The sequence below is a fragment of the Leptonychotes weddellii genome, chromosome 13, assembly GCF_054177405.1.
Source record: "Leptonychotes weddellii isolate Sample4059 chromosome 13, ASM5417740v2, whole genome shotgun sequence".
Taxonomy (NCBI): domain Eukaryota; kingdom Metazoa; phylum Chordata; class Mammalia; order Carnivora; family Phocidae; genus Leptonychotes; species Leptonychotes weddellii.
This window is the reverse complement of record NC_138381.1, coordinates 81615973-81642713: the sequence shown is the minus strand read 5'-3', so window position 1 is coordinate 81642713 and position 26741 is coordinate 81615973. Positions and strand designations below refer to the sequence as shown.

The 26741-nt window shown below is 39.5% G+C and overlaps 1 protein-coding gene across 3 annotated transcripts in view; it reads right to left on the bottom strand.

The window, feature by feature from the left end:
• The window catches only part of ZNF268 (zinc finger protein 268), a 43194-nt gene that overhangs the window by 8657 nt on the left and 7796 nt on the right, over window positions 1–26741 (bottom strand). For all 3 annotated transcript variants that reach the window (XR_014139842.1, XM_081802498.1, XM_081802497.1), the window contains 3 exons: window positions 16282–16482; window positions 4286–4412; window positions 3905–3997 (listed from right to left, as the gene is read on the bottom strand). Coding sequence is in view for 2 of the 3 variants with exons in the window: in XM_081802498.1 (XP_081658624.1) it covers window positions 3905–3997; window positions 4286–4412; window positions 16282–16482 (421 nt within the window). In the remaining variant the exon portion in view is untranslated. The remainder of the gene's footprint in view (window positions 1–3904; window positions 3998–4285; window positions 4413–16281; window positions 16483–26741) is intronic.

Sequence of the window (26741 nt, the reverse complement as noted above, 5' to 3'; positions counted from 1 at the left end):
TCCAACAAAACAAACTAAGAAAAAAGATGACACAGAATAAATATGGAAAGTAAAATCTGAAAGGAGACTCCAGGATAAAACACTAGTACAGCCAGAGTACGAGGTAAACTAGGATCACGCTGGAGCACGTTGAAGGACAAGGGAGTGACATCATCAGGAAGAGACAGACAGAATCACTAATGTGGCTGAATGTGGCACAGGAATATTTAGACACGTGAAGAAAAGTCTGAGGTTAACGATAAATACACTAATGATAAGAACAGAGAAACATCAGCAGGCAAATAAAACAACTCAAAAGAAAAAAATGATGTATGAACAAAAATTAGCCATTGCATATTTGCATGATTCACCTGTGAATAGAAATTACATAGTCATAAAGACGTAAGAACTGAAGACTGATCTAATCCAAATGAAATAACTTTTAGTAGGATGACTGGGGTATAAGAAGAGACAGTGTGCATATCATGGGGAGTGTGGAAGAAGGGGGAGTGAAAGGGAATTAAATCGTTACACTGTTATACTGAATAATCACCATTGGGGAAAAAATCAAGGTGCAGTAGAATAAGCTGGTTATTTAGAAATATGGAAGTGAATAACATAAAAAAGAGCTAAAAGGGATGAAAGTGGTTTTACCTGGGGGGAATAGAACACTGAGAGGGGGCAGGCTGAACAGAACGCTGCTGAAGATAAAAGCCAAAAGCCAAAATTAGAAAGTAGAGAGGGTGGGTGCCTGGGTGGCTCAGTCGTAACGTCTGCCTTCGGCTCAGGTCATGATCCCAGGGTCTTGGGATCAAGCCCCGCATTGGGCTTCCTGCTCAGCAGGAAGCCAGCTTCTCCCTCTCCCACTCCCTCTGCTTGTGTTCCCTCTCTCGCTGTCTCTGTCAAAAAATAAATAAAATCTTAAAAAAAAAAAAAAAAAAGAAAGTAGAGAGGGAACAAGACACAGGACTCAGTCCTCAGGCACAACGGCAAGTATTTGGAGGCTGACCAGGAGAGAATGGTTGATCTAGATGTCCTGAAGTAATATGCTGACCAAGGCAACAAACAGGAAACAGCATTAAGAGAATATGGCAGCAAGTCAGGCTTAGAGATGGCAGATCAGAGGACCTTAATACCTCATTCCAGGTTTCCCTACCTCTCAAATCTGATCACTCTTCATTTTGCACAGTCTCCAAATTGTATTTTCCCAAGTTGGGGAGTTACCTCCTCCTGGATGCACTGAGAAATGAATGCTGGGAACTTCTGACTACCATGATGACTTGGGAGGGAGTGTTACTGGCTATTCCATGGTTCTAAACTCAGAAATGTTTCCATCAAGAAGAAAATAGGCCAGAGAGTAATTAACCTTTGCCTGGGAATCAGATTTGCTCATGTGTTTGGCTAATAGTCTTATCCCTATAGACTGAAATTTCAGAGTTCATGGACACTAAATCTGTCCTAATCCTCTACCGTGTAACCCTTCTGTGGCTGGAACCGTAACCGTCCTACTTCCCCTGGTTAGCCACAGCTCTGACTTCTTGATTTCCTAGGAAACCTTAACACATTTTCTGTTGAGCATTCTCCTATGCAACAATAATGGCAGATAAAGATATTATGGTTGGTATCTCAAGGGAAATTTCAAAGAATTCCAAAAATGAGGAAACAATACCAAAGCCAATGTATAGAAGACAGAATTTCCTAAGCTTAAATATTATTTAAACATGACTGAAGATGATTACTGGTTGCGGTTCTCAAGTAATCCCTGGAAACTCCACTTGCACCAACAGAATTCAGATTCTAAAGCTACAGAATAGCATTCTCCCAAACAACCATCTTGAGTGTAGCTACAGAAGACAATGGTAAAGGGAATTACGCTGAGAGAGCAGAACCAAGGGCTCACTAGGCCCCTGCCACAGCAGGAAGTCCTGGCGCAAACTGCCCAACCAGGGAGTCAACGCACTGCAAACCAGACTTCTATGTGGCATTCACTGTGGCTTCTCTCCCAGAATGGGGGCTCCCGTTGTACCTACGCTGCATGTGTCTCTACCACTCTGTACTTGTCTGCTTGGTTGTACATGAATAACTTAGCTTTAACTGTATGTTACCAGATGTTACCTGGGAACAAGGATCCAAGACTTCCATTAATACAGTACAAGAAGGAAAATGAGTGGTGAAATATTTTTGAAGATGGATGGATTGGAAGAAGAGTATGACTAGAAGCTGCCTACCCAAAGAGGTGGATGAAGGCAGACAGTGCTGCCTACCCCACAATCCTTCTTCCCTTTCCCTGACTGGCAAAGCCTGACTTTTCCCCCAAACCCATCCTTAAGGCCATGTGCTTCACTCAGGGAAATGGGGACCCATCACCACTGCTACCTCTACCCCACCCCCAGAAGGTGAAGCATCATTTATCGGAGCCAACAGTGGTGGGCCCACTTCCCTTGCCAGAGTCTTATTCAGACAGGGGTATGTGATAAAAACCTAGTCACTAAGCATGACAAGTTTGCTGAGACTTCCTGGAATAGGCTTTACCACCTGATAAAAAGAGCCATGGGGGAAAAGCAGTTTACTTGTTCTATTGGCCAGTGGTATATCTGCAGGTGTTGGCTGGAACTGTAATAGCCACCTGATGACCACGAGGGGAGTGCACCTGAGGAAAATGGCAGGGTAGAGATGGACCTTTGGTGATTTACTGAATCAATCACTTAGTCAACACTACAGCTGCCCCAATTCAGGACGTTTTGTGATGTGTGGTAATAAATAACTTCTGTTTCATAGGTTGATTTGGGATTAATCAGAAATTACAGCTGAAACAATCCTAATGATACAAAGACTAACTGGATTCATTCTGCCATGCCTGTGACCGATTAACCGTGTCAGGGAAACCTATCTGACAGCAATATCAAGATGAACAAAACAAGTAAGATGCATACATTTGGTTAATAAATAGAATGATCAAGAAATGAGATACTGGCCTTGTTTTGGGTGGAAACTGGGAATATGGGGGCCTTAAAAGACTTCTTTTTAGGGAACCAAAATATTAACAGATTTCAGCAACACTAGTGAAGAAAACTGCATATAAAGGAGGTTTACGTTGACTCTCCAGTGCCAAGAGAAGGAGCTAGAAGCAGAGCAGAATTAATAAACAATCAGAAAGGTGAGAAGAAAGTATGATGTGGCTATGGAGCAATGCGACAAACAATTCCAGTTTCTGAAAATGAGACAAAGGAGTGGCACATGCAAGGAAGATGCCCAATGGACCAATCAAACTTGGTACCAAAGGCCAGATGAAAGAGGGATGGGCTGTCAATGACCAAAAGAGAAAAACAGCTTAAATCTTCAGAATAGATGTCTTTCAAAGGTTATAATATATAAAAAAGTAGTGAATATGGAAAGTCCCTTTGGACTCAGAGGGAAGAACAAGAGAAGCCAGTAAAGCATGAAAAGAATAAGCACTTCATCGTGTAGTGTGTGAGTGGGTTCCATGGGGTGGCCCATGAAGAAGGGGGAGGGGAGGGCTCAAGAGAGGATGACTAATATCCAGGGATGTGGGAATGCACTTAGAAGGGACAGTGATGACTTCTCCTAATAGATTCCAAGGAGAGGGAAGGATGTTGGGACTATGGTTGTTGACTATAAGTGTAAGAGATTTTAAAAATATAATTTAAAAAAAAGAAAGTAGAAGGAAGAGTGAAAGTCACATCAAGAGAGATATAGAGAAAAAAGCCTGTTTAACCGCATAACAAAATGAGTCTACTCTCCTGGGAAAGTACACAGGAAACGGAGAATTCCAGAGAGGAAGAAATGAACTAAGACAGAATGGTTACGAATGAGACAAAAAGTACAAACATGAGGTGTATGTCACATCAGAATTCACATCAATTCTGAATAAGGAAGAAAAGATCTAAGTATCCTCATCACTCACCTGGATGGCCTTGACTTGGGATTTGGGCCTGCATCATCCACAGTTCTTCTTGTTCCAACTTGAAGATGATATCGGGTTTGCTGTCTTGATACCCTGTGAATGGCAAATCATAACCAACCTGGACCAAAACTACCTTGAACCCTGAAGAAGGGGGAAGAGTCAGTTTAGAGGCAGCACAATAAAGCTGCCCTTCTGCCCCATGGAAAAGTGAAGACCATTTCCAACTAGCATATTCTGATGCCAAAGGGAGACTAAGAAAATCTGGCCTTGAAATATAAATCCAAGATCACTAAGAATGTTGCAAAAGCCACCCAGCTTTCAGCCACCAAGAAGGGGAAGCCTGGAGATGACACACAGTCCCTTCAGGGAGGGAGCTCCTACCCAGGGACACCAGGTTGCTGTAGTTCTCCAACGTCACAGTCCTGTACAGGTGCTTCTGAGTGGGATCCAGCAGCTGCCACTCTTCCCAGGTAAAGTCCACAAACACATCCACGAATGACAATGGCCCCTGAAAGAGCACATTCCTATTCAATCTCAAATTCTTTACTGAGTTTCTGGGAAACAACAAGCTGCCTAGGATGTCCATTGTTTATATTCTACTTTGTGAAAAAAGCAAAAAGTTATTGAAAACATTCCATCAATGTATATTCAATCAGTCAGCCTTTCACTCAACATATGAGAATACCAGGTGCCAGATACTCAGCAAGGTGCAGGTGATATAAACTTGAATGAAGGGACATCTGGGCAGCTTAGTCAGTTAAGTGTCCGTCTCTTGATTTCGGCTCAGGTCATGATCTCAGGGTTCTGGGATCAAGCCCCATGTCGGGCTTCACACTCAGCGGGGAGTCTGCTTGAGGATTCTCTCTCCCCCTCTCCTTCTGCCCCTGCCCCTGCTCGTGCACTCTCTCTCAAATAAATAAAATAAATCCTTAAAAGAAAACTTGAACAAAACACAATCCTGTCCAAAAGAAGTGTTCACCACTACACAGAAAAGCAAAATTAAACATCTGTGAATGCAACTGGGAGTCAAAGAAGCTAAGACAAAAGAACATACAGAGTACAAGAAGGGCACAAAGACGGAAGCAGCAATGCTATTCATTACAGATACATCTTTGACCGTTTAAACTATCCTACGAACCATGTGCACAGGGTAACCAAATGTCCCAGTGTACCCAGGACTAAAAGATTTCCCTAGACATGGGACCTTTGGTGCTAAAGGCAGGACAGCTATAGTCAAAAAGGAATGGTTGGTCATCCTACTTCTGCAACACTTCCTTACCTCCAGGTGCCAGGTATTCAAAAAGTGCAGGTGATATAAACAAGGATAAAAGACACTCCTGCCTGAGAGAAGCGTTTAGCATTGCAGAAGAAAGCAAAGTTTAAAACACGCAATTGCAACAGGAGGTTAAAGAAGCTAAGATGAACAAACATACAGAGTACAACAGGGGCACAAAGGAAGCTAGCAATGCCACTTGGAAGTGTCAGGCTGAATCTGTAAAAGGGTACTGCAGGGGCAGCCACTGTGAGAGAAGACATGTTAAAACTTATGTAGAATGAAAGCACAAAAGCTCTAAGTAGTAGCCAATTTGTGGGGCAAATGATCTGAATAAGAAGATACACAGATGGCAAATAATGACGCTCAACATCATATATTATTAAAGAATTGCAGATTAATAATAACACACCATCACACACTTATTAGAATGGCTAAGATTATAAAATAGTAATAACAACACCAAATTTCATGAAAGACGTGAATATAAACATCCAAGAAGCTCAACAGAATCCAACAAAGAGGGGCACCTGGATGGCTCAGTCGGTTAAATGTCTGCCTTCAGCTCAGGTCATGATCCCAGGGTCCTGGGATCGAGTCCCACGTCGGGCTCCCAGCTCAGTGGGGAGCCTGCTTCTCCCCCTGCCTACTGCGCTCTCTCTCAAATAAGTAAATAAAATCTTTAAAAAAAAAAAAAGAATCCAACAAAGATGAACTCGAAGAAATCTACACCAAGACCTATTATAATCAAATTTTCTACAGACAAAAACAAAGAGAGGATCTTGAAAGCATCAGAGAAACAATTTGTCACACACAAGGAATCCTCAGTAAGGTTATAAGCAGATTTCTCATCAGAATCTTTGGTGGACTGAAGGCAATGGACCCATATATTCAAAGAGCTAAAGGAAACAAAATTGTCGACCAAAAATCCTGTATCTGTCAAAACTGTCCTTCAAAAGTAGGAGGGGAAATTAAGACATTCCCAGAAAAACAAATGGGAGTTTATTACCACTAGACTTGCCTGAAAGAAATGCTCAAGGGAGTCTTGCAGGTGAAATAAAAGGACACTATAAAATAATTCAAAGTTGTATGAAGAAAAAAAGATCTTAATAAAGGTAGATACATGTACAATGATAAAAGGTAATACTACTTTAACTCTGGTTTCTAACTCCACATTTTGTCTTCTACATAATTATAAGAGACTAATGCATTTAAAATAATTATTAGTTTGTGTTTAGGGACACGCACTGTACAAAGATGTAATTTTGTGACATCAATAACCAAAAGGGGTGGGGACAGAGCTGTAGAGGAGCAGAATCTTTGTATAGTAAACAAAGTTAAGCTGGTATAATGTCAAATAAGAATGCTATAACTTTAGGAAGTTAAACATAATCCCTATGATAACCACAAAGAAAATAGCTATATAATTTATACAAAAGGAAATGAGAAAGGAATTTAGATATTTAACTGCAGAAAAAGAAATTAAACACAAAAGAAGACAGTAATGTAGGGACTGAGGGACAAAAAAAGCTATAAGGTATATAGAATTCAAACAGAATGAAAGAAATAAGTCCCTCCTTATCAGTAATTACTTAAAGTGTAAATTGATTAAACTCTCTAATCAAATAGAGAGATTGGCAGAATGTCTTAAAAACCATGGCCCAACTATAAAATGTCTAAAAGAGACTCACTTTAGATCCAAAGATAAAAATAGGTGGAAAGTGTAAGAATGGATAAAGATATTCCATCCAAATAGTAACCAAAAGACAGCAGGGAGGGTAATACCAGTATCAGACACAACAGACTTCAAATCAAAAAAGGTTATAAGAGGGGCGCCTGGGTGGCTGTCGTTAAGCGTCTGCCTTCAGCTCAGGTCATGATCCCAGGGTCTTGGGATCAAGCCCTGCATCGAGCTTCCTGCTCAGCAAAAAGCCTGCTTCTCCCTCTCCCACTCCTCCTGCTTGTGTTCCCTCTCTCGCTGGGGCTCTGTCAAATAAATAAATAAAATCTTAAAGAAAAAAGGTTATGGGGGGGTGTATGGGTGGCTCAGTCATTAAGCATCTACCTTTGGCTTGGGTCATGGTCTCAGGGTCCTGGGATTGAGTCCCACATCGGGCTCCCTGCTCAGCAGAGAGCCTGCTTCTCCCTCTCCCTCTGCTGCTCCCTCTGCTTGTGCTCTCTCTGTGTCTGTCTCTCTCTGTGTCAAATAAATAAATAAAATCTTAAAAAAAAGTTTATAAGAGGGGGTGCCTGGGTGGCTCAGCTGGTTAAGCGTCTGCCTTCAGCTCAGGTCATGATCCCGGAGTCCCAGAATTAAGCCCTACATCAGGCTCTCTGCTCAGCAGGGAGTCTGCTTCTCCCTCTTCCCCTCACTCCATTCATGTTCTCTCTCTCACACTCTCTCAAATAAATAAAATCTTTAAAAAAAAAGGTTATAAGAGACCAAAAGGAAAATTATATATTATTAAAGGTTCAATACCACAAGAAGATATAACAATTATAAAGTTATACATGTAATAACAGGTCACTGAATTAAATGAAGGAAAAACTGACATAATTGAAGGGAGAAAGTTTTATAATGACAATTGGAAATGTCAATATCCCACTCTCAATAATGAACAGAAGAACTAGACAGAAGATAAGTAAAAAAACAAAATACTTAAACAAAGCAACCATAACAGACGTATGCTAAATATTCTACCCAACAAGAGCATACATATACTTTTCAAGTACACATGGAACATTGTACAGGATAGACTATGTATTCGCCCACAAATTAAGTCCCAACAGATCTTAAAAGATGAAGATCAGGGCACCTATGTGGCTCAGTCAATTAAGCATCTGACTCTTGATTTTGGCTTAGGTCACGATCTCAGGGTTGTGTGATTAAGCCCTGTGTTGGGTCCGTGCTGGGCATGGAGCCTGCTTAACGTTCTCTCTCCCACTTCCTCTGCCCCTCCCCTACCACTCACGTGTGCTCACCCTCTCTCTTAAAAAAAAAGATAAAGATCATAAAAAATATTTTCTCTGACCACACAGGATAAAGTTAGAAGTCAATAACAGAAGGAAAAAAACTGAAAATTCACAAATTCGGGGAAATTAAACAACACATCTTAACCAATGGATCAAAGAAGAAATCAAAAGGTAAATTAGTAAATACTTATACATGAATGAAAACAAAACACAACATACCAAAATTCACAGGATGCAACAAAAGCAGTGTTGAGGGGAAAATTTACTAGATGGATAAATAGTACACTAGAGGAAGCAAAAGAATAGATCAATGATCCAGAGGACAGAGTAATGGAAATCAATCAAGCTGAAGAGAAGAGAGAAAAAAAGAATAATGAAAAATGAAAAAAGACTTAGGGAACTCAGCAACACCATCAAGACTAGTAACATTTGCATTATATGGACCCCAGAAGGAGAACAGAGAGAAACGGGGGCAGAAAATTTATTTGAAGAAATAACAGCTGAAAATTTCCTGAATCTGGAGAAAAGAACAGAAATCCAGATCCAGGAGGCACAGAGAGCCCCCAACAAAATCAACCCAAGGAGGTCCACACCAAGACACATAGTAATTAAAATGGCAAAAAAAGTACTGGTAAAGAGAGAATTTTAAAGCAGCAAGAGAAAAGAAAGCAGTTACATACAAGGGAAACCCATTAGGCTATGTGCTGATTTTTCAGCAGAAACTTTGCAGACCAGAAGAGAGTGCCATGATATATTCAAAGAGCTAAAAGAAAAAAACCAGCAGCCAAGACTACTCTATCCAGCAAGGCTATCATTCAGAAAAGGAAAGATAGAGTTTTCCAAACAAAGGAATTCATGACCACTAAACCAGCCCTACAAGAAATATTAAAGGGGACACTCTGAGTGGAAAAGAAAGACCTAAGTAGGAGTAAGAAAAGTAGGAAGCACAAAAGCAGTAAAAATAAGTATCTCTATAAAAATCAGTCAAGAGACTCATAAAATAAAAGGATGTAAAGTATGACACCACGGGCGCCTGGGTGGCTCAGTTGGTTAAGCGACTGCCTTCGGCTCAGGTCATGATCCTGGAGTCCCTGGATCGAGTCCCGCATCGGGCTCCCTGCTCGGCAGGGAGTCTGCTTCTCCCTCTGATCCTCCTCCCTCTCATGCTCTCTGTCTCTCATTCTCTCTCTCTCAAATAAATAAATAAAATCTTAAAAAAAAAAATTGATTAAAAAAAAAGAAGTATGACACCACATACCTAAAATGTGTGGACAGCGGGGAGGGAAGAATGGGTTCAAACTTAAGCAACCATCAACTTAATACAGACTGCCATATGCATAAGATGTTATACTCAAACCTAATGGTAACCACAAATCAAAAACCACTAATACAAAAAAAAATAAAGAGAAAGGAATCCAAGTATATCACTAAAGAAAGCCAATAAACCATGAGAGAAGAGAGCAAGAGAAGAAAGGAACTACAAAACAACCATAAAATAAGTAACAAATGATGATAAGTACAAGCCTATCAATAATTACTTTCAGTGTAAACAGACTAAACATTTGAATAAAAAGACATAGGGTGACGGAATGGATAAAAAAGCAAGACCCATCTATATGCTCATTTTTGACCTAAAGACACAGATTGAAAGTGAAGGGATGGAAAAGCATTTCTCATGCAAATGGATGTGAAAAGGCCAGGGTAACAATACCTATATCAGACAAAATAGATTTTAAAACAAAGATAAAACAAAATAAGAGAAAAAGAAGGACCGTATATAACCATAAAGGGAACAACCCAACAAGAAGATATAACAATTGTAAATATTTATGCATACAGCAGAGCAGCACTGAAATACATAAGGCAGCTAATAACAAACACAAGGAAGTCATCAATAGTAATACAATAATAGTAAGGGACTTTAACACCCTACTTATATCAACAGATTATCCAACAGAAAAATCAACAAAGAAACAATGGCTCTGAATGACACATTGGACCACATGGATCTAACAGATACATTCAGAACCTTCCATCATAAAATAGCAGAATACACATTCTTTTCAAATATACATGGAACATTCTCCATGATAGATCACATATTAGGCCACAAAACAAATCTCAACAAATTCAAAAAGATCAAAGTCATACCATGCATCTTTTCTTTCTTTTTTTTTTGAGAGAAAGAGCACAAGACAGTGCATGAACAGGGAGGGGCAGAGGAAGAGAGAGAATCTTAAACACGCTCCACACCCAGTACGCGGAGTCTGATGCAGAGCTCAATCTCATGACTCTGAGATCACGACCTGAGCCAAAATCAAGAGTTGGACGCTAAAATGACTGAGCCACCCAGGTGCCCCTATCAAGCATCTTTTCTGACCATAATGCTATGAAACTAAAAATCAACCACAAGAAAAAATCTGGAAATAACACAAATACATGGAGAAAAAAATACATGGAGAAAAACAAAAATAAAAACACAATGGTCCAAAATCTTTGGGGTGTACCAACGCTGTTCTAAGAGGGAAGTTTATAGCAATACAGGCCCTCAAGAAGCAAGAAAAATCTCAAATAAACCACCAAAACTTACACAGAACAGAACTAGAAAAAGAAGAACAAACAAAATCCAAAACCAGTAGAAGGAAGAAAATAATATAGATTAGAGCAGAAATAAATGAAACAGAAACTAAAAGAGAGAGAGAACTCATGGGGCGCCTGGGTGGCTCAGTTGGTTAAGTGACTGCCTTCGGCTCAGGTCATGATCCTGGAGTCCCTGGATCGAGTCCCGCATCGGGCTCCCTGCTCGGCAGGGAGTCTGCTTCTCCCTCTGACCCTCCCCCCTCTCATGTGCTTGCTCTCTCTCATTCTCTCTCTCTCAAATTAAAAAAAAAAAAAAATCTTAAAAGAGAGAGAGAACTCAAATAAAATCAGAAAAGAAAGAGGAAAAATAATAACCAACACCACAGAAATACAAAGGATTTTAAGAGAATATTATGAAAGATTATATGCCAACAAATTGGATAACCTAGAAGAAATGGATAAATTCCTAGAGACATATAATCTCCCAAAATTGAATCAGGAAGAAATAGAAAATTTGAACAGACTGATTACCAGTGATGACATTGAATTAGTAATCAAAAAACTCCCAACAAACAAAAGTCAAATATCATTCTCAATGGTCAAAGACTGAAAGCTTTTCCTCTAAGATAAAGAACACGGCAAGAATGCCTGCTTTCACCACTTCTATTCAACACAGTATTGAAAGTTCTAGCCAGAGCCATTTGGCAAGGAAAAGAAATAAGTCTTTCAAATTGGAAAGGAAGAAGTAAAATTATCTCTGTTCACAGATGATATGATCCTCTATGTAGAAAACTTTAAAGATTACACATACACACACACAAATGAATTCAGCAAAGTAGCAGCATACAATGTCAAAAATCAGTTGCATTTCTATACATGAAAAATGATTAATCTGAAAAGCAAACTATGAAAACAATTCCATTTATAATAGCATCAAACAGAATAAATGCTTATCCAAGGAGGTAAATGAGTTATAGAATGAAAACCAGAAAACTTTGCTGAAAGAAACTTAAAAAGACATAAATAAATGGAAACATATTATATGTTCATGGATTGGAAGGCTTATCATTAAGATGCCAATACTACTCAGTGATTTACATATTCAATATAATCCCTGTCAAAATCCCACTGACACTTTTTTTGCAGAAACAGAAAAGCTCATCCTAAAATTCATATGGAATCCCAAGGGACCCTGAATAACCAAAACAATATAGAAAAAGAACAAAGCTGAAGGACTCACATTTCCTTATTTCAACACTTAGTACAGAGCTACAGTAATTACAGCAAAGTAGTATTGGCACAAAGATTAACATACAGATCAATGGAATAGAACAGAGAGTCCATAAATAAACCCTTGCATATATGGTCAAATGATTTTTGACAATGGTGTCAATACCACATGATGGGGAAAGGAAGATTGTCTCAAATGCTGCTAGGAAAACTCGATATCCACAAAAAGAATGAAGTTGGATCCTTACCTAACATCATATATAAAAACTTACTCTAAAATCTTAGCAAAGTTTTTTTATAGCTACCCACAAGCTCTTCCATAATTAATATGGAAAGGCAGAGAAAAAAAATAGCCAAAACAATTCTGAAGAACAAAGGTGAAGTGTTCCCAGTAGCCCATTTTAAGACTTCCTATAAAATCAAGACAGTGCAATGCTGGTGAAAGATCAGACACAAGATGAATGAAACAGAAAACAAAGCCTAGAAATAGACCCATACAAACATTGTCTCCTGATTTTTTTTTTTTTTAAACAAAGACATAAAGGCAATTCAATGTAGAAAGGAAAATCTTTTCAACAAATGGTGCAGGAACACTTGCACATCCATAGACATAAAAAATAAACCTCAAGGGCGCCTGGGTGGCTCAGTTGGTTAAGCGTCTGCCTTTGGCTCAGGTCATGATCTCAGGGTCCTTGCTCAGCGGGGAGCCTGCTTCTCCTTCTCCCTCTGCCTGCCACTCCCCCTACTTGTGCTCGCTCTCTCTCTGTCAAATAAATAAAATCTTTAAAAAAAAATTAAAAAAAAAAAAACCTCAACACATAACCCAACCCTCTACAAAATTTAACTAAAAATGGATCATAGACTTAAATGTAAAAGCTAAAACTATAAAAGTCTAGAAAAATAAAAGAGAAAATTTCTGTACTTTGGTTTGGGCAATGAGATTTTATTTTTATTTGTTCATTTTATTCAGTAGGCTTCAGGTCCAGGGTGGGGTTTGAATTCATGACCCAGAGCCAGCCAGGTACCCAAGCAATGAGATTTTAGATATGACATCTAAAACTCAATCCATTCTAAAAAAATAAAATTGAGAAAATGGAATTTATCAGTCAGTGTTACAAAAATGAAAAGACAAGCCAGAGACTGGGAGAAAACATTCACACATCACTTTTCTGATGAAGGACTTGAATCTCGAATATGTAAAGAACTCCTAAAAATCAATGGCAAGAAAACAACCCAATTAAAAATTGGGGAAACGATCAGACACAGAACAGATACTTTGCCAAAGATATTCAGAGAGCAAAACATAAAAGATACTCAATAATACTAGCTATAGGGAAATGCAATTTAAAACCACAATGAGGGCGCCTGGGTGGCTCAGATGGTTAAGCGTCTGCCTTCGGCTCAGGTCATGATCCCAGGGTCCTGGGATCGAGTCCCGCATCGGGCTCCTTGCTCAGCAGGGAGTCTGCTTCTCCCTCTCCCTCTGCCTCTCCCCCTGCTTGTTCTCTCTCTGTCTCTCTCACAAATGAATAAATAAAATCTTTAAAAAAAAAAAAACCACAATGAAATACCACTTCACATGTATTAGTATGGCAAAATTTTTACAAACCTGACAATACCAAGCAATGGCCAGGACGAGGAGCAACAGGAACTCTCATTCACTGCTGGTAAGAGTGCAAAATTGCACAGCCAATTTGGAAGACAGTTTTTTACAAAGATAAATACATTGTTACCATACAATCCAGCAATCATGCTCCTAGATATTTATCCAACTGATGGGAAAACTCATGTCTACACAAAAACCCATAGATGAATGTTGACAGCATTTGTAATCACCAAAAACTGGAAGCATCTGAATATCAAGACTTACTATAAATATAGTGTGATACTGGCCCAAGAACAGAAAAGTGGACCAAGTGTAGAGAGCAAGATGGACTCACTCGTATCAAATGGTAATGCAAGCAGCCAAGGGTGTTGCTGTTAAGACCAGGTATCATGGAAACCAGCAACCAGAACTGAAAACCAGCAGAAGAAGAGGCCAGCAGAGGTCCAAGACTGATTAAACTCCTTTAAAGATTCATATATTGAGAGAGAGAGAGAGAACACAGGGTGGGGTAGGGGGAGACAGAGGGAGGGAGAGAGAATCTTAAGCAGACTCCCCGCTGAATATGGAGCCTGATGCAGGGCTCGATCCCACGACCCTGAGATCCTGACCTGAGCCAAACCCAAGAGTCGGACACTTAACCCGCTGAGCCCCCCAGGCGCCCCTGATTGAACTCCTTTAACAAGGGAAGATTTTGCAGCACACTGTCCCATTTGTGTCTGAGTGTATCAGAAAGGGAATTGCTGCTGCCGCAGGCTCTGCCCAACTGATCTCTGAGCAGAACAGATTCTCCACAGCTTGAACACAGTCAGGAGCATGTGGCAAGAGTGACCTGGACTGGACCGGGTCCTCATCTCAACTGTGCACTCACACACACACTTTGCGTTTGGTTCGTTCACTTCTTACCCCTTGCTGTATCTTGTTTGTTGTGTGACTCTGTACTATGCTTTGCTCTGTTAAATGAGATGTCATTGAGTGTGAAATCCTGAACCTGCTACACAATTATGTTAGCCTTGTTTTATAACTGAATAAAGGTGACACAACCCTTGTGCACCTTCATAGCGTGCTCATGACACCAATGGGACAGAATGAAGAGTTAGGAAACCAAACCATACTTATGGACACCTGACACATGACAAAGGTGGCATTGCAGAGCCAGGGGTTGGAATCAATCACTTCACTGGGACTGGGACAATTGGACAGCTCTGTGAAAAAAATAAATCTTTGACTCCCACCCACACCAAACATAAAAATTCATTCTAGATATATTATAAATCTAAATGTGAAAGGTAAAATAATAACAAAGAAAAATGTCTTCATGAGCTTCAGATAAGAAAAAAGTACTTAAATTGGACACAAAAAAGCACAAGCAATAAAATTTACGAATCAGAATAAGTTAAAATCAATTATCTGTTCATCAAAAGACAGCATTAACAGAATGAAAAGGGAAGGAAAAAAATATTGAACAAGAGTTAATGCTACTCATGCTGAAATATTTAGAGGAGGCATGATGATATCTGAAATATCTTAAGAAATGCACCAAAAATAAGACGGGTTAATGGATGCATAGAGAGAGAGACACGGACAGATAATGTGATAAAGCAAGTATAGTAAAATGTTAATGGTAAATTCTGGGTGATGGGTACACAGAGGTTTGCTAAAATCCTTTCAACTTTGCCCTCTGTTTGAAAATTTTTATAACACAATATTGGAGGCAGAAGAAGCACCCCAGGTAAAATTTGAATATGGATTTGGTATCAAGATAGTTTTAAACTTTCACGTGCATGAATCACTGAATCTTGTTAAAATGAAGAGTCAATTATAACAGGATTGAGGTGGGACATGATATTCTGCATTTCTAACAAGCTTCCAGAACATAAAAAAATTCATTTAAACCAGTAAGAAAAAAGACAGAAAAACCAAAGGTAACAAAATGTCAAATAAACATGACAAAAGGTACTCATTCTCTTTAGCCAGCAGGAAATGCAAATTAAACCCGTGAAGAGACACCACCATACCACCACCAGAGTGGCTCAAATTCAAAAGACTAACAATAGAAATTGTTGGCCAAGAATGTGAAGTAAGTGAAACATTCAAACACTGCTCTCCTAGCATGAGCTGGTAAATATAAGAGCACCAGTGTTTAATGAAACAAAGTGCTTACTGAAAAATATAAACAATATAGCAAGATACATGTGCCACACCTGGGTGGCTCAGTTGGTTAAGTGTCTGCCTTTGGCTCAGGTCAGTCCTGGGATCAAGCCCTGCATTGGGTTCCCTGCTCAGCAGGGAGTCTGCTTCTCCCTCTGTTGCTCCCCCTGCTCGTGCTCTCTCTATCTCTGACAAATAAATATATAAAATCTTAAAAAAAAAGATACATGTGCCACACCATTAACATAAATTAAAAATACAGACACAGCAATAACAATACATATTTTGTGAACACATATAAACAAAAGAAATCCATAAAGAACAAAGTAATTTTGGGGGGGTGGGGAAGGAGACTGAAATTGAGTATGGGGAAATCAAAAAATATGTAATAAAGATAGACAGGGACCTTACACAAACCACTGATGATAAACAGACTATGAACTGAAAAGTGATTAACTTAACCCTAAGGATCTCCATCCCTCTCCCCACCAAAAAAAAAAAAAAAAAGAGAGAGAGAGAGAGAAGTACTGAAGAAAAGAAGCAGGAATAAATAAGCAAACAACTCACCCGAGACTGGGTGGGTTTTGGCTGCTCCTGAGAAATAAACAGCCACTCTAGAACCTGCTCTGTCCTGTGATTCTTGTGTCTTTGCCAGGGTCCTCCAGGGAGAAGTCTGTGGTCAGGAGTCCCTTGACCCAGGATGGATTCCTGACCTTGCAGCTCTCTGGCTCTGTTGCATGAATTCTCTTGTTCCTGGAGAGGTGGAACCTGTGGACACAAGAGCAAATTCGCTTTAATGACCAGCATTCCGCTAGGCCCCAACCTCATCTCTTCTGCTGGTGAACACACTCACGGGAGACCAGGCTGGATGTTCTGCATGCTGTGTTCAGTGTCGCTGTGGGGCAGAACCCAGCACAATGATGAGAGTCCCCTCCCCACACTCTGCACAGGCACCCAGGAGCCCTGAAGTTGCAGCAGCCACCCTGAGTTGAACAACTTCAGGCAGTCATTTAAATAACACAATGCCAGATGCTAGAGAGCAACAACTCTTAGGCTGGGCATATACAAGCCGTAGATTTCAAATGAGCCAGAATGAGTTAGAATTTCTTCCCTCACTATTTAGATGTCCATCAACAATTCACTTACTCTCTCTCACAGAGTCTTACTTTTTGCTGTGGTGAACACTGGGAGTAGGGTGGCATCAGGTAGCAGTGCAGTTTTTTAACCTTCCAAGAACTCCCAATGAATGCAAATGAGAACAATCACAATGGTACAAGAAACAGCCCACAGACATCAACACCAAACCAACACAGTCTAGGTGACAGGGTCTCTTTACAAACATCAAGATATATGCAGAGGTGACCCAAGAGCAGAGGACAGATCCCAGGAGAGAAGAGTGAGCAATGAGGGAAGATTCTGACAGGCCACACACTGCAGATCCCCAAAGTCACCAATAATGTGTGCCCCCAATGGGAGAACAATCCCAAAGTCACTAAGTGACCTGACAGCACTGTGGCTACCTAAGAACATGGGAATTTGAAAAATAACTGGAAAAAGTCCTTTCCAGACACATAGATCTTTTCTCTGAGGGAAAAGTGCTAAAGATAGTGCCCAAATTGCTCAACACAGAAGATTAAGGTAGTGAGAGGAATGAGAGAGAGATAGAGACAGAGGAGGGGAGGGGAGGGGAGGGGAGGGGAAAGGAGGAAAGAGGGGAGGAGGGAAGAATAGAGGAGAGATCCAGACAACTAGAGGGAAAGGACAGAGAAGGGTGAAAGGCTACTAGACAGTAAGAGGGAAGCATTCAGCTCTTATTCCAGAAATTAACAACAAAATATGTAAATGTGAGAGAAATACATTAGAAGACAAGGCATGTTGAACTCTAGGAAGCACAGGGCTAGAGGCAGAAAAAACGGCTTCCTGACAAGGCTTAGCACTTAGGTATGAGTTTGTTTCCATCTCCAAAAGAATCACTGAGAAGATGAACTAGGAACAGTAAAAATGGTGACTTCTGCAGGAGGGAAAGGACAGGGCAGAAGGGATGGAAGCAAGTCAGTTTCTACTTTTGAATCATGTATAAATATCTTACATAATCAAAAAGAGGGAGGGCAATCCCTAAGGTTGCAAATAAGTGTCAGCAAATATATATGTTTATCAAATTGGAAACAAAACTACAAGAGAATAATTTTTCTAACTGATCTTTAGATAAAATGAGGTACAAAGACATACTGAACTTCATTCGGTATCCTTGTAAGTGAAAACAAATTATAATTTTAAAACCATTTTATGTACACTGTAGGATATGACAGTTATATTACTATTATTAAGAACCAAGATATCTGGATTTAACAGATATATTCATAACATTCTATCATAAAACAGCAGAATATACATTCTTTTCGAATATACATGGAACATTGTCCAGAACAGATCACATATTAGGCCATAAAACAAATCTCAACAAATTCAAAAAGACTGAAGTCATGCCATGCATCTTTTCTGACCACAATGCTATGAAACTAAAAAATCAACCACAAGAAAAAAAATCTGGAAAACACACAAACATATGGAGGTTAAACAACATACTACCAAACAATGAATATGTCATCCAAGAAACCAAAGAGAAAATCAAGAAAATACATGGAGAAAAATGAAAATGAAAACACAACAGTCCAAAATCTCTGGGATGTTTTAAGAGGGAAGTTCAAAACAATACAGGCCCACTTCAAGAAACAAGAAAAATCTCAAACAACCAATCATAAATCTAAAGGAACTAGAAAAAGAACAAACAAAACCCAAAACCAGTAGAAGGAAGGAAATAATAAAGATTATAGCTAAAATAAATGAAACAGAAACTAAAACAAACAATAGAACAGATCAATGAAACCAGGAGCTGGTTCTTTGAAAAGATCAACAAAATTGATAAGCTTTTAGCTAGACTCATCAAGAGACACACAGAGAGAGAAGACTCAAATAAAATTAGAAAAGAAAGGAGAATAACTAATACCACAGAAATACAAAGGATTATAAGAGAATATTATGAAACATTATATGCCAACAAACTGGACAACCTAGAAGAAATGGATAAAATCCTAGAGACCTATAACCTCCTAAAACTGAATCAGGAAGAAATTAGAGAATTTGAACAGATTGATTACCAGTGATGACATTGAATGAGTAATCAAAAAACTCCCAACAAACAGAAGTCCAGGACCAGACAGCTTCATAGGTAAGTTCTACCAAACATTTAAAGAAGAGTTAATATCTATTCTTCTCAAACTATTCCAAAAAATCGAAGAAGGAAAACTTCCAAATTCATTCTATGAGGTCTGCATTACCCTGATACCAAAACCAAATAAAGACACTACAAAAAACAAGAACTACAGGTCAGTATTTCTGATGAACACAGATGTAAAAATCCTCAAAAAATTACCAGCAAATCAAATCCAACAACATGTTAAAAAAATCATTCACTAGGATCAAGTGGGATTTATTCCTGGGTTGCAAGGGTGGTTCAATATTCACAAAGCAATCATCAATCAACATGATAGATCACATCAACAACAGAAAGAATAAAAACCACACGATATTTCCATAGATTCAGAAAAAGCATTTCACAGAGTATAACATACATTCATAATAAAAAACCATCCACAAAGTAGGTTTAGAGGGAACATACCTCAACATAATAAAGCCATATATGAAAAACCCAAAGCTAATATCATACTCAATGGTGAAAAACTGAAAGCTTTCCCCCTAAGATCAGCAACAAGACAAGGATGTCCACCCTCACCACTTTTATTCAACAAAGTACTCAAAGTCCTACCCACAGCAATCAGGCAAGAAAAAGGAATAAAAGGCATCCAGATTGGTAAGAAAAATGTAAAACTTTCACTATTTGCAGATGACATGATACAATATATAGAAAATCCTAAAGACTCCACCAAAAAACTACTAGAACTGGGGTGCTTGGGTGGCTCAGTCGTTAAGCATCTGCCTTCAGCTCAGGTCATGATCCCAGGGTCCTGGGATCGAGCCCCGCATTGGGCTCCCTGCTCAGCGGGAAGCCTGCTTCTCCCTCTCCCACTCCCCCTGCTTGTGTTCACTCTCTCGCTGTATCTCTCTCTGTCAAATAAATAAATAAATAAAATCTTTAAAAAAAAAAAAACTACTAGAACTGATAAATGAATTCAGTTAAGGTTGCAGGATACAAAATCAATGTACAGAAATCCGTTGCATTTCTACACACTAATAATAAAGCAGCAGAAAGAGATATTAAGAAAACAATCCCATTTACAATTGTACCAAAAATAGTAATACCTAGGAATAAACTTAACAAAGAAGGTGAAAGACTTGTACTCTGTAAGCTATAAAACACTGATGAAAGAAATTGAAGATGACACAAATGAAAAAGTATTCCATTCTCATGGATTGGAAGAACAAATGGTGTTAAAATGTCCATACTACCCAAAACAATCTACAGATTTAATGCAATCCCAATCAACATACCAACAGCATTTTTCACAGACCTAGAACAAATAATCCTACAATTTCTATGGAACTACAAAAGACTCCAAATAGCCAAACAGTCTTGAAAAAGAAAAACAAAGCAGGAAGTATCACAATTCCAGATTTCAAGTTATACTACAAAGCTGTAGTAATCAAAATGGTGTGGTACTGGCCCAAATGGTGTGGTACAGACATATACATCAACAGAAAAGTCAGAAAGCCGCCCCCAAAAAACAAGATTATATGGTCAATTAATCTTTGACAAAAGAGGCAAGAATATGCAATGGGAAAAAGACACTCTCTTCAACAAATGCTGTTGGGAAAACTGGACAGCAACATGCAAAAGAATGAAACTGGACCACTTTCTTACACCATACACAAAAATAAACTCAAAATGGATGAAAGACCTAAATGTGAGACCTGAAATCATAAAAATTCTAGAAGAGAACACAGGCAGTAATTTCTCTAACATCTGCCATAGCAACATTTTTCTAATATGTCTCTCAAAGCAAGGAAAACAAAAGCAAAAATAAACTACTGGGACTTCATCAAAATAAAAAGCTTCTGCACAGCGAAGGAAACAATCACCAAAATAAAAGACAACCTATGGAATGGGACAAGATATTTGCAAATGATATATCCAGTAAAGAGTTAGTACCCAAAAGAACTGATACAACTCAACACCCAAAAAACAAATAATTCAATTAAAAAATGGGCAGAAGACATGAACAGACATTTTTCCAAAGAAGACATGTGGATGGCCAACAGACACATGAAAACATGTTCAACAGTGCTCATCAGCAGGGAAATGAAAATCAAAACTACAATGAGGTACCACCTCACACCTGTCACAATGGCTAAAATCAACACAAGAAACAAAAGGTGCTTGGAGGATGTGGAGAAAGGGGAACGCTCATGCACTGTTGGTGGGAATACAAACTGCTGCATCCACTCTGGAAAACAGTATGGAGGTTCCTCAAAAATGAAAAATAGAATTACCCTATGATGCGGTAATTACACTACTAGGTATCTACCCAAAGAATACAAAAACATTAATTTGAAAGAATACATGCACCCCTAAGTTTATAGCAGCATTATCCACAATAGTCAAAGTATGGAAACAGCCCCAGTGTCCATCAATGGATGAATGGATAAAGAAAATGTGGTGTGTACACACACACACACACACACAGACAGGAATATTAATCAGCCATTAAAAAGAATGAAATCTTGCCATTTGCAATGACATGGATAGAACTCGAGAGTATTACACTAAGTGAAATAAGCCAGTCAGAGAAAGACAAATACCATATGATTTCTCTCATATGTGGAATTTAAGAAACAAAACAAACAAAGGAAGAAAAAAAAGAGATAGGCCAAGAAAGAGACTCTTAACTATAGAGAACACATGGTGAGCAGAGGGGAGAAGTGAACCAGGTCCAGGGGACTAAGCGTACACTTACCGCGAGGAGCACGGAGTAATGTGTGCAAGTGTTGAATCACTACACTACATGCCCGAAACTAATACAACATTGCATGTTAACTACACTGGAATTAAAATGAAAAACTTCATTAAAGAAAAACAAGGTATCTAGCACATGACAAAAAAGTTGCAACAGTAAGTTAAACACTTGTACACAAATGTTCATAACAGCATTTACTGGAAACAACCCAAATGTCCATCAATGGATGAATGGATAAACAAAATGTGGTCTATCCATAAAAGGTTATTCAGCCATACAAAGGAATTAACTACTGATAAATGCTACCACATGGATAAACTTTTGTAGTATAAGTGCCCAACAATTAGCTTTTTTGACTGTAATTTAAGTGCCTGACAGCAAGCTTTTCATTGTCAAGGCATCCATTTTGAAGACATTCATCTTGGACCAACACATTGCCAGCTACACAAACAGGCAAAGAACCAGGCTGCCCCTCCCAATAAAGTCCCCCTTTTGGAAAGCACTAGATGACCTAGATAACTGCTCCTTGAGTGACCCTGGTTTTGCCTTTCTGTGCTCTAATTCCCACCCTTATATTTTAAATTCACCAATAAAGAGTGAACCTGCAAAACACAAGGCACTCCACCCTCAACCCCAATAAAGGCAGAACCCCAGGCCTGAGTGCACACTCTCCCTCCCCATGACCTTGCTGTGTGGCATACCACGAGCCTCCAGGACTTGCGAGTTATAAACCTTGTTTTTCCAACGTTCCCTGATTGTTGTTGCCGAAGTGTATTGTTGCCGGTGTATCTTGCAACCACAGGAAGAACCGCAAACGCCAGTCCAGCCACCACTTTGACTCCAGTCAGGGAAATGTCTGGCTACTCACCACATGGGCCCAGGTAAGTGCCCCAGGCCTTCCTAGTCGTTAGCATCACTACTGATTAAGAGGAAACCAACACAAAGTAACCCTTAAAAACATCATGCCAAAAGAAGCCAGATATAAAAGGCCACATATGGTATAACTCCATGAAATTGGTAAATTCATAAAAACACAAAGTAGATTAATGGTTGCCAAGGAAAAGGGGAAAGAGGGAATAGGGAGGGACTGCAGATGGGGACAGTATTTCTTATTGGAGTGATGATAATGTTCTAGAATTAGCAGTGAAATGTGTACAACTCTCAATACTAAAGATGACTGAATTGTACATTTTTTTTAAAGATTTTATTTATTCATTTGAGACACAGAGATACGGAGAGAGAGAGAGCATGAGCAGGGAGAGAGGCAGAGGGAGAAGCAGGCTCCCCGCTGAGCCAGGAGCCCAACGTGGGGCTCGATCCCAGGACCCTGGGATCATGACCTGAACCGAAGGCAGATGCTTAACCATCTGAGCCACCCAGGCGCCCCTGAATTGTACATTTTAAGAGTGAATTTCACAGTACATAAATTATGCCGCAATGAAACTTTTTAAAAAAGAGAGTATTTAGGGTGCCTGGGTGGCTCAGTCGTTAAGCGTCTGCCTTCTGCTCAGGTCATGATCCCAGGGTCCTGGGATCGAGTCCCGCATCGGGCTCCCTGCTCGGCAAGAAGCCTGCTTCTCCCTCTCCCACTCCCCCTGCTTGTGTTCCTGCTCTCACTGTCTCTCTCTCTGTCAAATAAATAAAGTCTTAAAAAAAAAAAAAAAGAGTATTTAACTTGAATGACTTTTATTAAATTGATGGCTTTGCGGGAATCATCTTTGTCCAGGTTTACATTTATGTTGCTTCAGATATTCTGCGTGCTCCTTTGAAGCCATCTCCAACTCCCAGGCAACCACTGTCCTGCTTTTGTGTGTACAGAACTGCCTTTCCTGGATGGTTCCTATAAATGGAATCATACCCTACATTGTGCCTGGCTTGTTTCACTTAGTAGAATGCCTTTGAGGTTTATTCTTGTCATAACATGGGCCAATAGTTTCCCCTTTATTGCTGAACATTCCATTTGGCTACACATTCATCAGTTAATCAATACTTCCAATTTTGAGCTACTAAGAACAATCCTGCACATTCACATACAAGTCTTTATGTAAACATCTTTTCCCTCACGTTGGATAAATTCCTAGAGGTCAAACGGCTGCACTGTACAGTAGATTTATATATCACTTTTTAAAGAAATTGCAAAATCTTTTCAAAGTGACTGTACCACTTTATATTCCCACCAGCAGTCTATAAAGACCCGAATTTCTCTACTTCCACTGTCTTTCTGCTTAAAGCCATTCCAGTGGGTATAGAGTAGTACCTCGTTACGATGAAATACGTATTTCCCTAGTGACTAAGGATGGTAAGCATCTTTTCATGTGCTTCTTTGCCATCTATAGATCTTCTTTGGTGAAGTGTCTATTCCAGTCCTTTGCCCATTTTTAAACTGGGTTGTCTTCATACTGAGTTATAAGTGTTCTTTATATATTCTGAATATATTCCTGTATTAGATATGTGATTTACAAATATTATCTCAGAGTCTGTGACTTGTCTTTTCATTTTCTGAATGAAATGACTTTGAAGTGCAAAAGTTTTTATTTTGATGTAATAGTCCAATTTATAACTTCAAAAGCAGAACCTACATATAAACTTTCTCTTTTTTTGGACACCGTGGTATTGGAGGTATATCTAAGAACTTTGGCCTAACCCAAGGTCACGAATATTTTCCTATGTGTTTTCTTCCAGAAGTGTTATAGCTTTAGCTCTTTTTTTTTTTTTTTTAAAGATTTTATTTCTTTATTTGAGAGAGAAACACAGCGAGAGAGGGAACACAAGCAAGGGGAGTGGGAGAGGGAGAAGCAGGCTTCTTGCCGAGCAGGGAGCCCGATGCGGGGCTCGATCCCAGGACCCTGGGATCATGACCTGAGCCGAAGGCAGATGCTTAACGACTGAGCCACCCAGGCGCCCCTATAGCTTTAGCTCTTACATTTAAGTCTGTGTTCCATTTTGAGTTCATTTTTTTGTACCTTGTGAGGTAAGAGTCCAAGTTCATCTTTTCAAAAAAGTTTTAATTTTGGTAAAATACACGTAACATAAAACTTATCTTAAGCATTTTTAAATGTACAGTTCTGTGGAATTAAGTACATTCACAGTGTTACATCATCATAACCACCTTCTATCTCCAGAAGCCTTTCTTCTGTTTTTAGATAAAACTAAAACTGCATCCTCTGAGCATCAACCCCCCATTCTCCCCTCCCCTCCCCGTCTCTGACATCACTCTACTTTCTATCTATGAATTTGACAGCTCTGAGAAACTCGTATCAGTAGAATCATATATCCGTCCTTTCGTGACTAGCTCACTGTACTAAAGATAACGTCCTCAAGGTTCATCCATGCTGCGGCATCTGTCAGAATTTCTTTTTAAGGCTGAATCATATTTTGTGCATATCTGTATCAGCGCACATAGACACACACACGTTTTGTTTATCCATTCATCTTTCAGTGAACACTTGGGTTACTTCCACCAAAAAGTGAGTAATTAGTAATTTTAGAAAAGTGAAAACTCTGTAATTTGAACTGGAAATACCAATATGAACCATACTTTTTTTCCTTTCCAAAGATTCCTAGGTCTGCGTAGTGAAACACCCTGGAAGCAATGACATTCCGGTCTCAATTGTGGTCTTTGGGCACATTAACCTACTAAAAGGTATCAGGTTTCCAGGAGGAAAGGTTGATTCCAGATTTGGGACAGGAAATACTCAAATGAACCTAGAATATCTTGTTGGGTCCAAAAGCAAGGAAGCTAGGAAGCCAGCTAAGACTAACAGAATCATTTCAAAAGAACTCAGGACCAAGCTAAAGAGGCTCCCTCTGGCCAAAGCTGGGATAATGTAACCCTCTAAAAGAATAAGGGCTGCAATTGATTCAAACTAACTGAACACATTAAGATTTATGAATTTCTTAATCATACTCAAATTAACAAAAATAAAAAATCAAACAAAAAACTCATTGCTGTCACCAATGGAGGTAACTATGGCATCAACTCCTTAGTGAACCCTGGCACTTAATGGGAAAGAATTAAGCACGTACCCTGCCATTCCTATATAAATTCAGGACAAGAGTGAAGAAACTGTAAGCCAGCCTCTTGTAGTCCTGCAGCCTGGGGCTCACATCCAACCCCTAAAATGAGAATAAATCTGTCCTTTGCAGTACTCAAAAGCGGATGGGAAAAAAGAAAAACTATATGCACATCTGGAGTAAGGTACCTTCATCCTATGCCTTAACTTTTTCCTTCAAAGAATTTGTTTCTTTTTTTTTTTTTTTAAGAGAAAGAGAGAGCATGTGTGCATACATGAGCAGGTGGAGGGGCAGAGGGAGAGGGAGAGAGAGAATCTCAAGCAGACTCCAGACTCTGCCCAGCGCAGAGTCCCATGAGGGGCTCAATCTCAAGACCCTGAGATCATGACCTGACCCAAAATCAAGAGTCAGTCGCTTAACCGACTGAGCCACTCAGGCACCCCGCTTCAAAGAATTTCCAAGTACAGTGACCAGTGTACAAGATAACAAAACTTTCAAAAAACAAGATAACATAAACAAAACTAATGAAAGTCAACATACAACAGAAAGAAACCCTCAAAGACAACAGACACTGGGATCAATGGCCACTGATTATGAAGCACACATCTTATTATATTCAAGGAGATAAAGGCAAACTTTATAATTTGGCCAGGAATTAGACAAATGACTTAGCAAGCATATCTGAAAAAGGAAAAGAATTGGAATGGATGAAACGGATGGGGCACCTGGGTGGCTCAGTCAGGTTAAGCGTCCCTTGATTTCAGCTCAGGTCATGATCTCAGGATCGTGAGACTGAGCCATGCACAGGGCTCCACACTCAGCGGGGAGTCTGCTGGAGATTCTCTCTGTCCCTCTGCCCCTCCCCCGTTGCGTGCACACGCACTCCCCCTCTCTCTAATAAATCTAAAAAAAAAGGAAAAAATTTTTAACCAAAATGTGTGTGTTTTTTTTTTTTTAAGATTTTATTTATTTATTTGACAGAGAGAGACACAGCGAGAGAGGGAACACAAGCAGGGGGAGTGGGAGAGGGAGAAGCAGGCT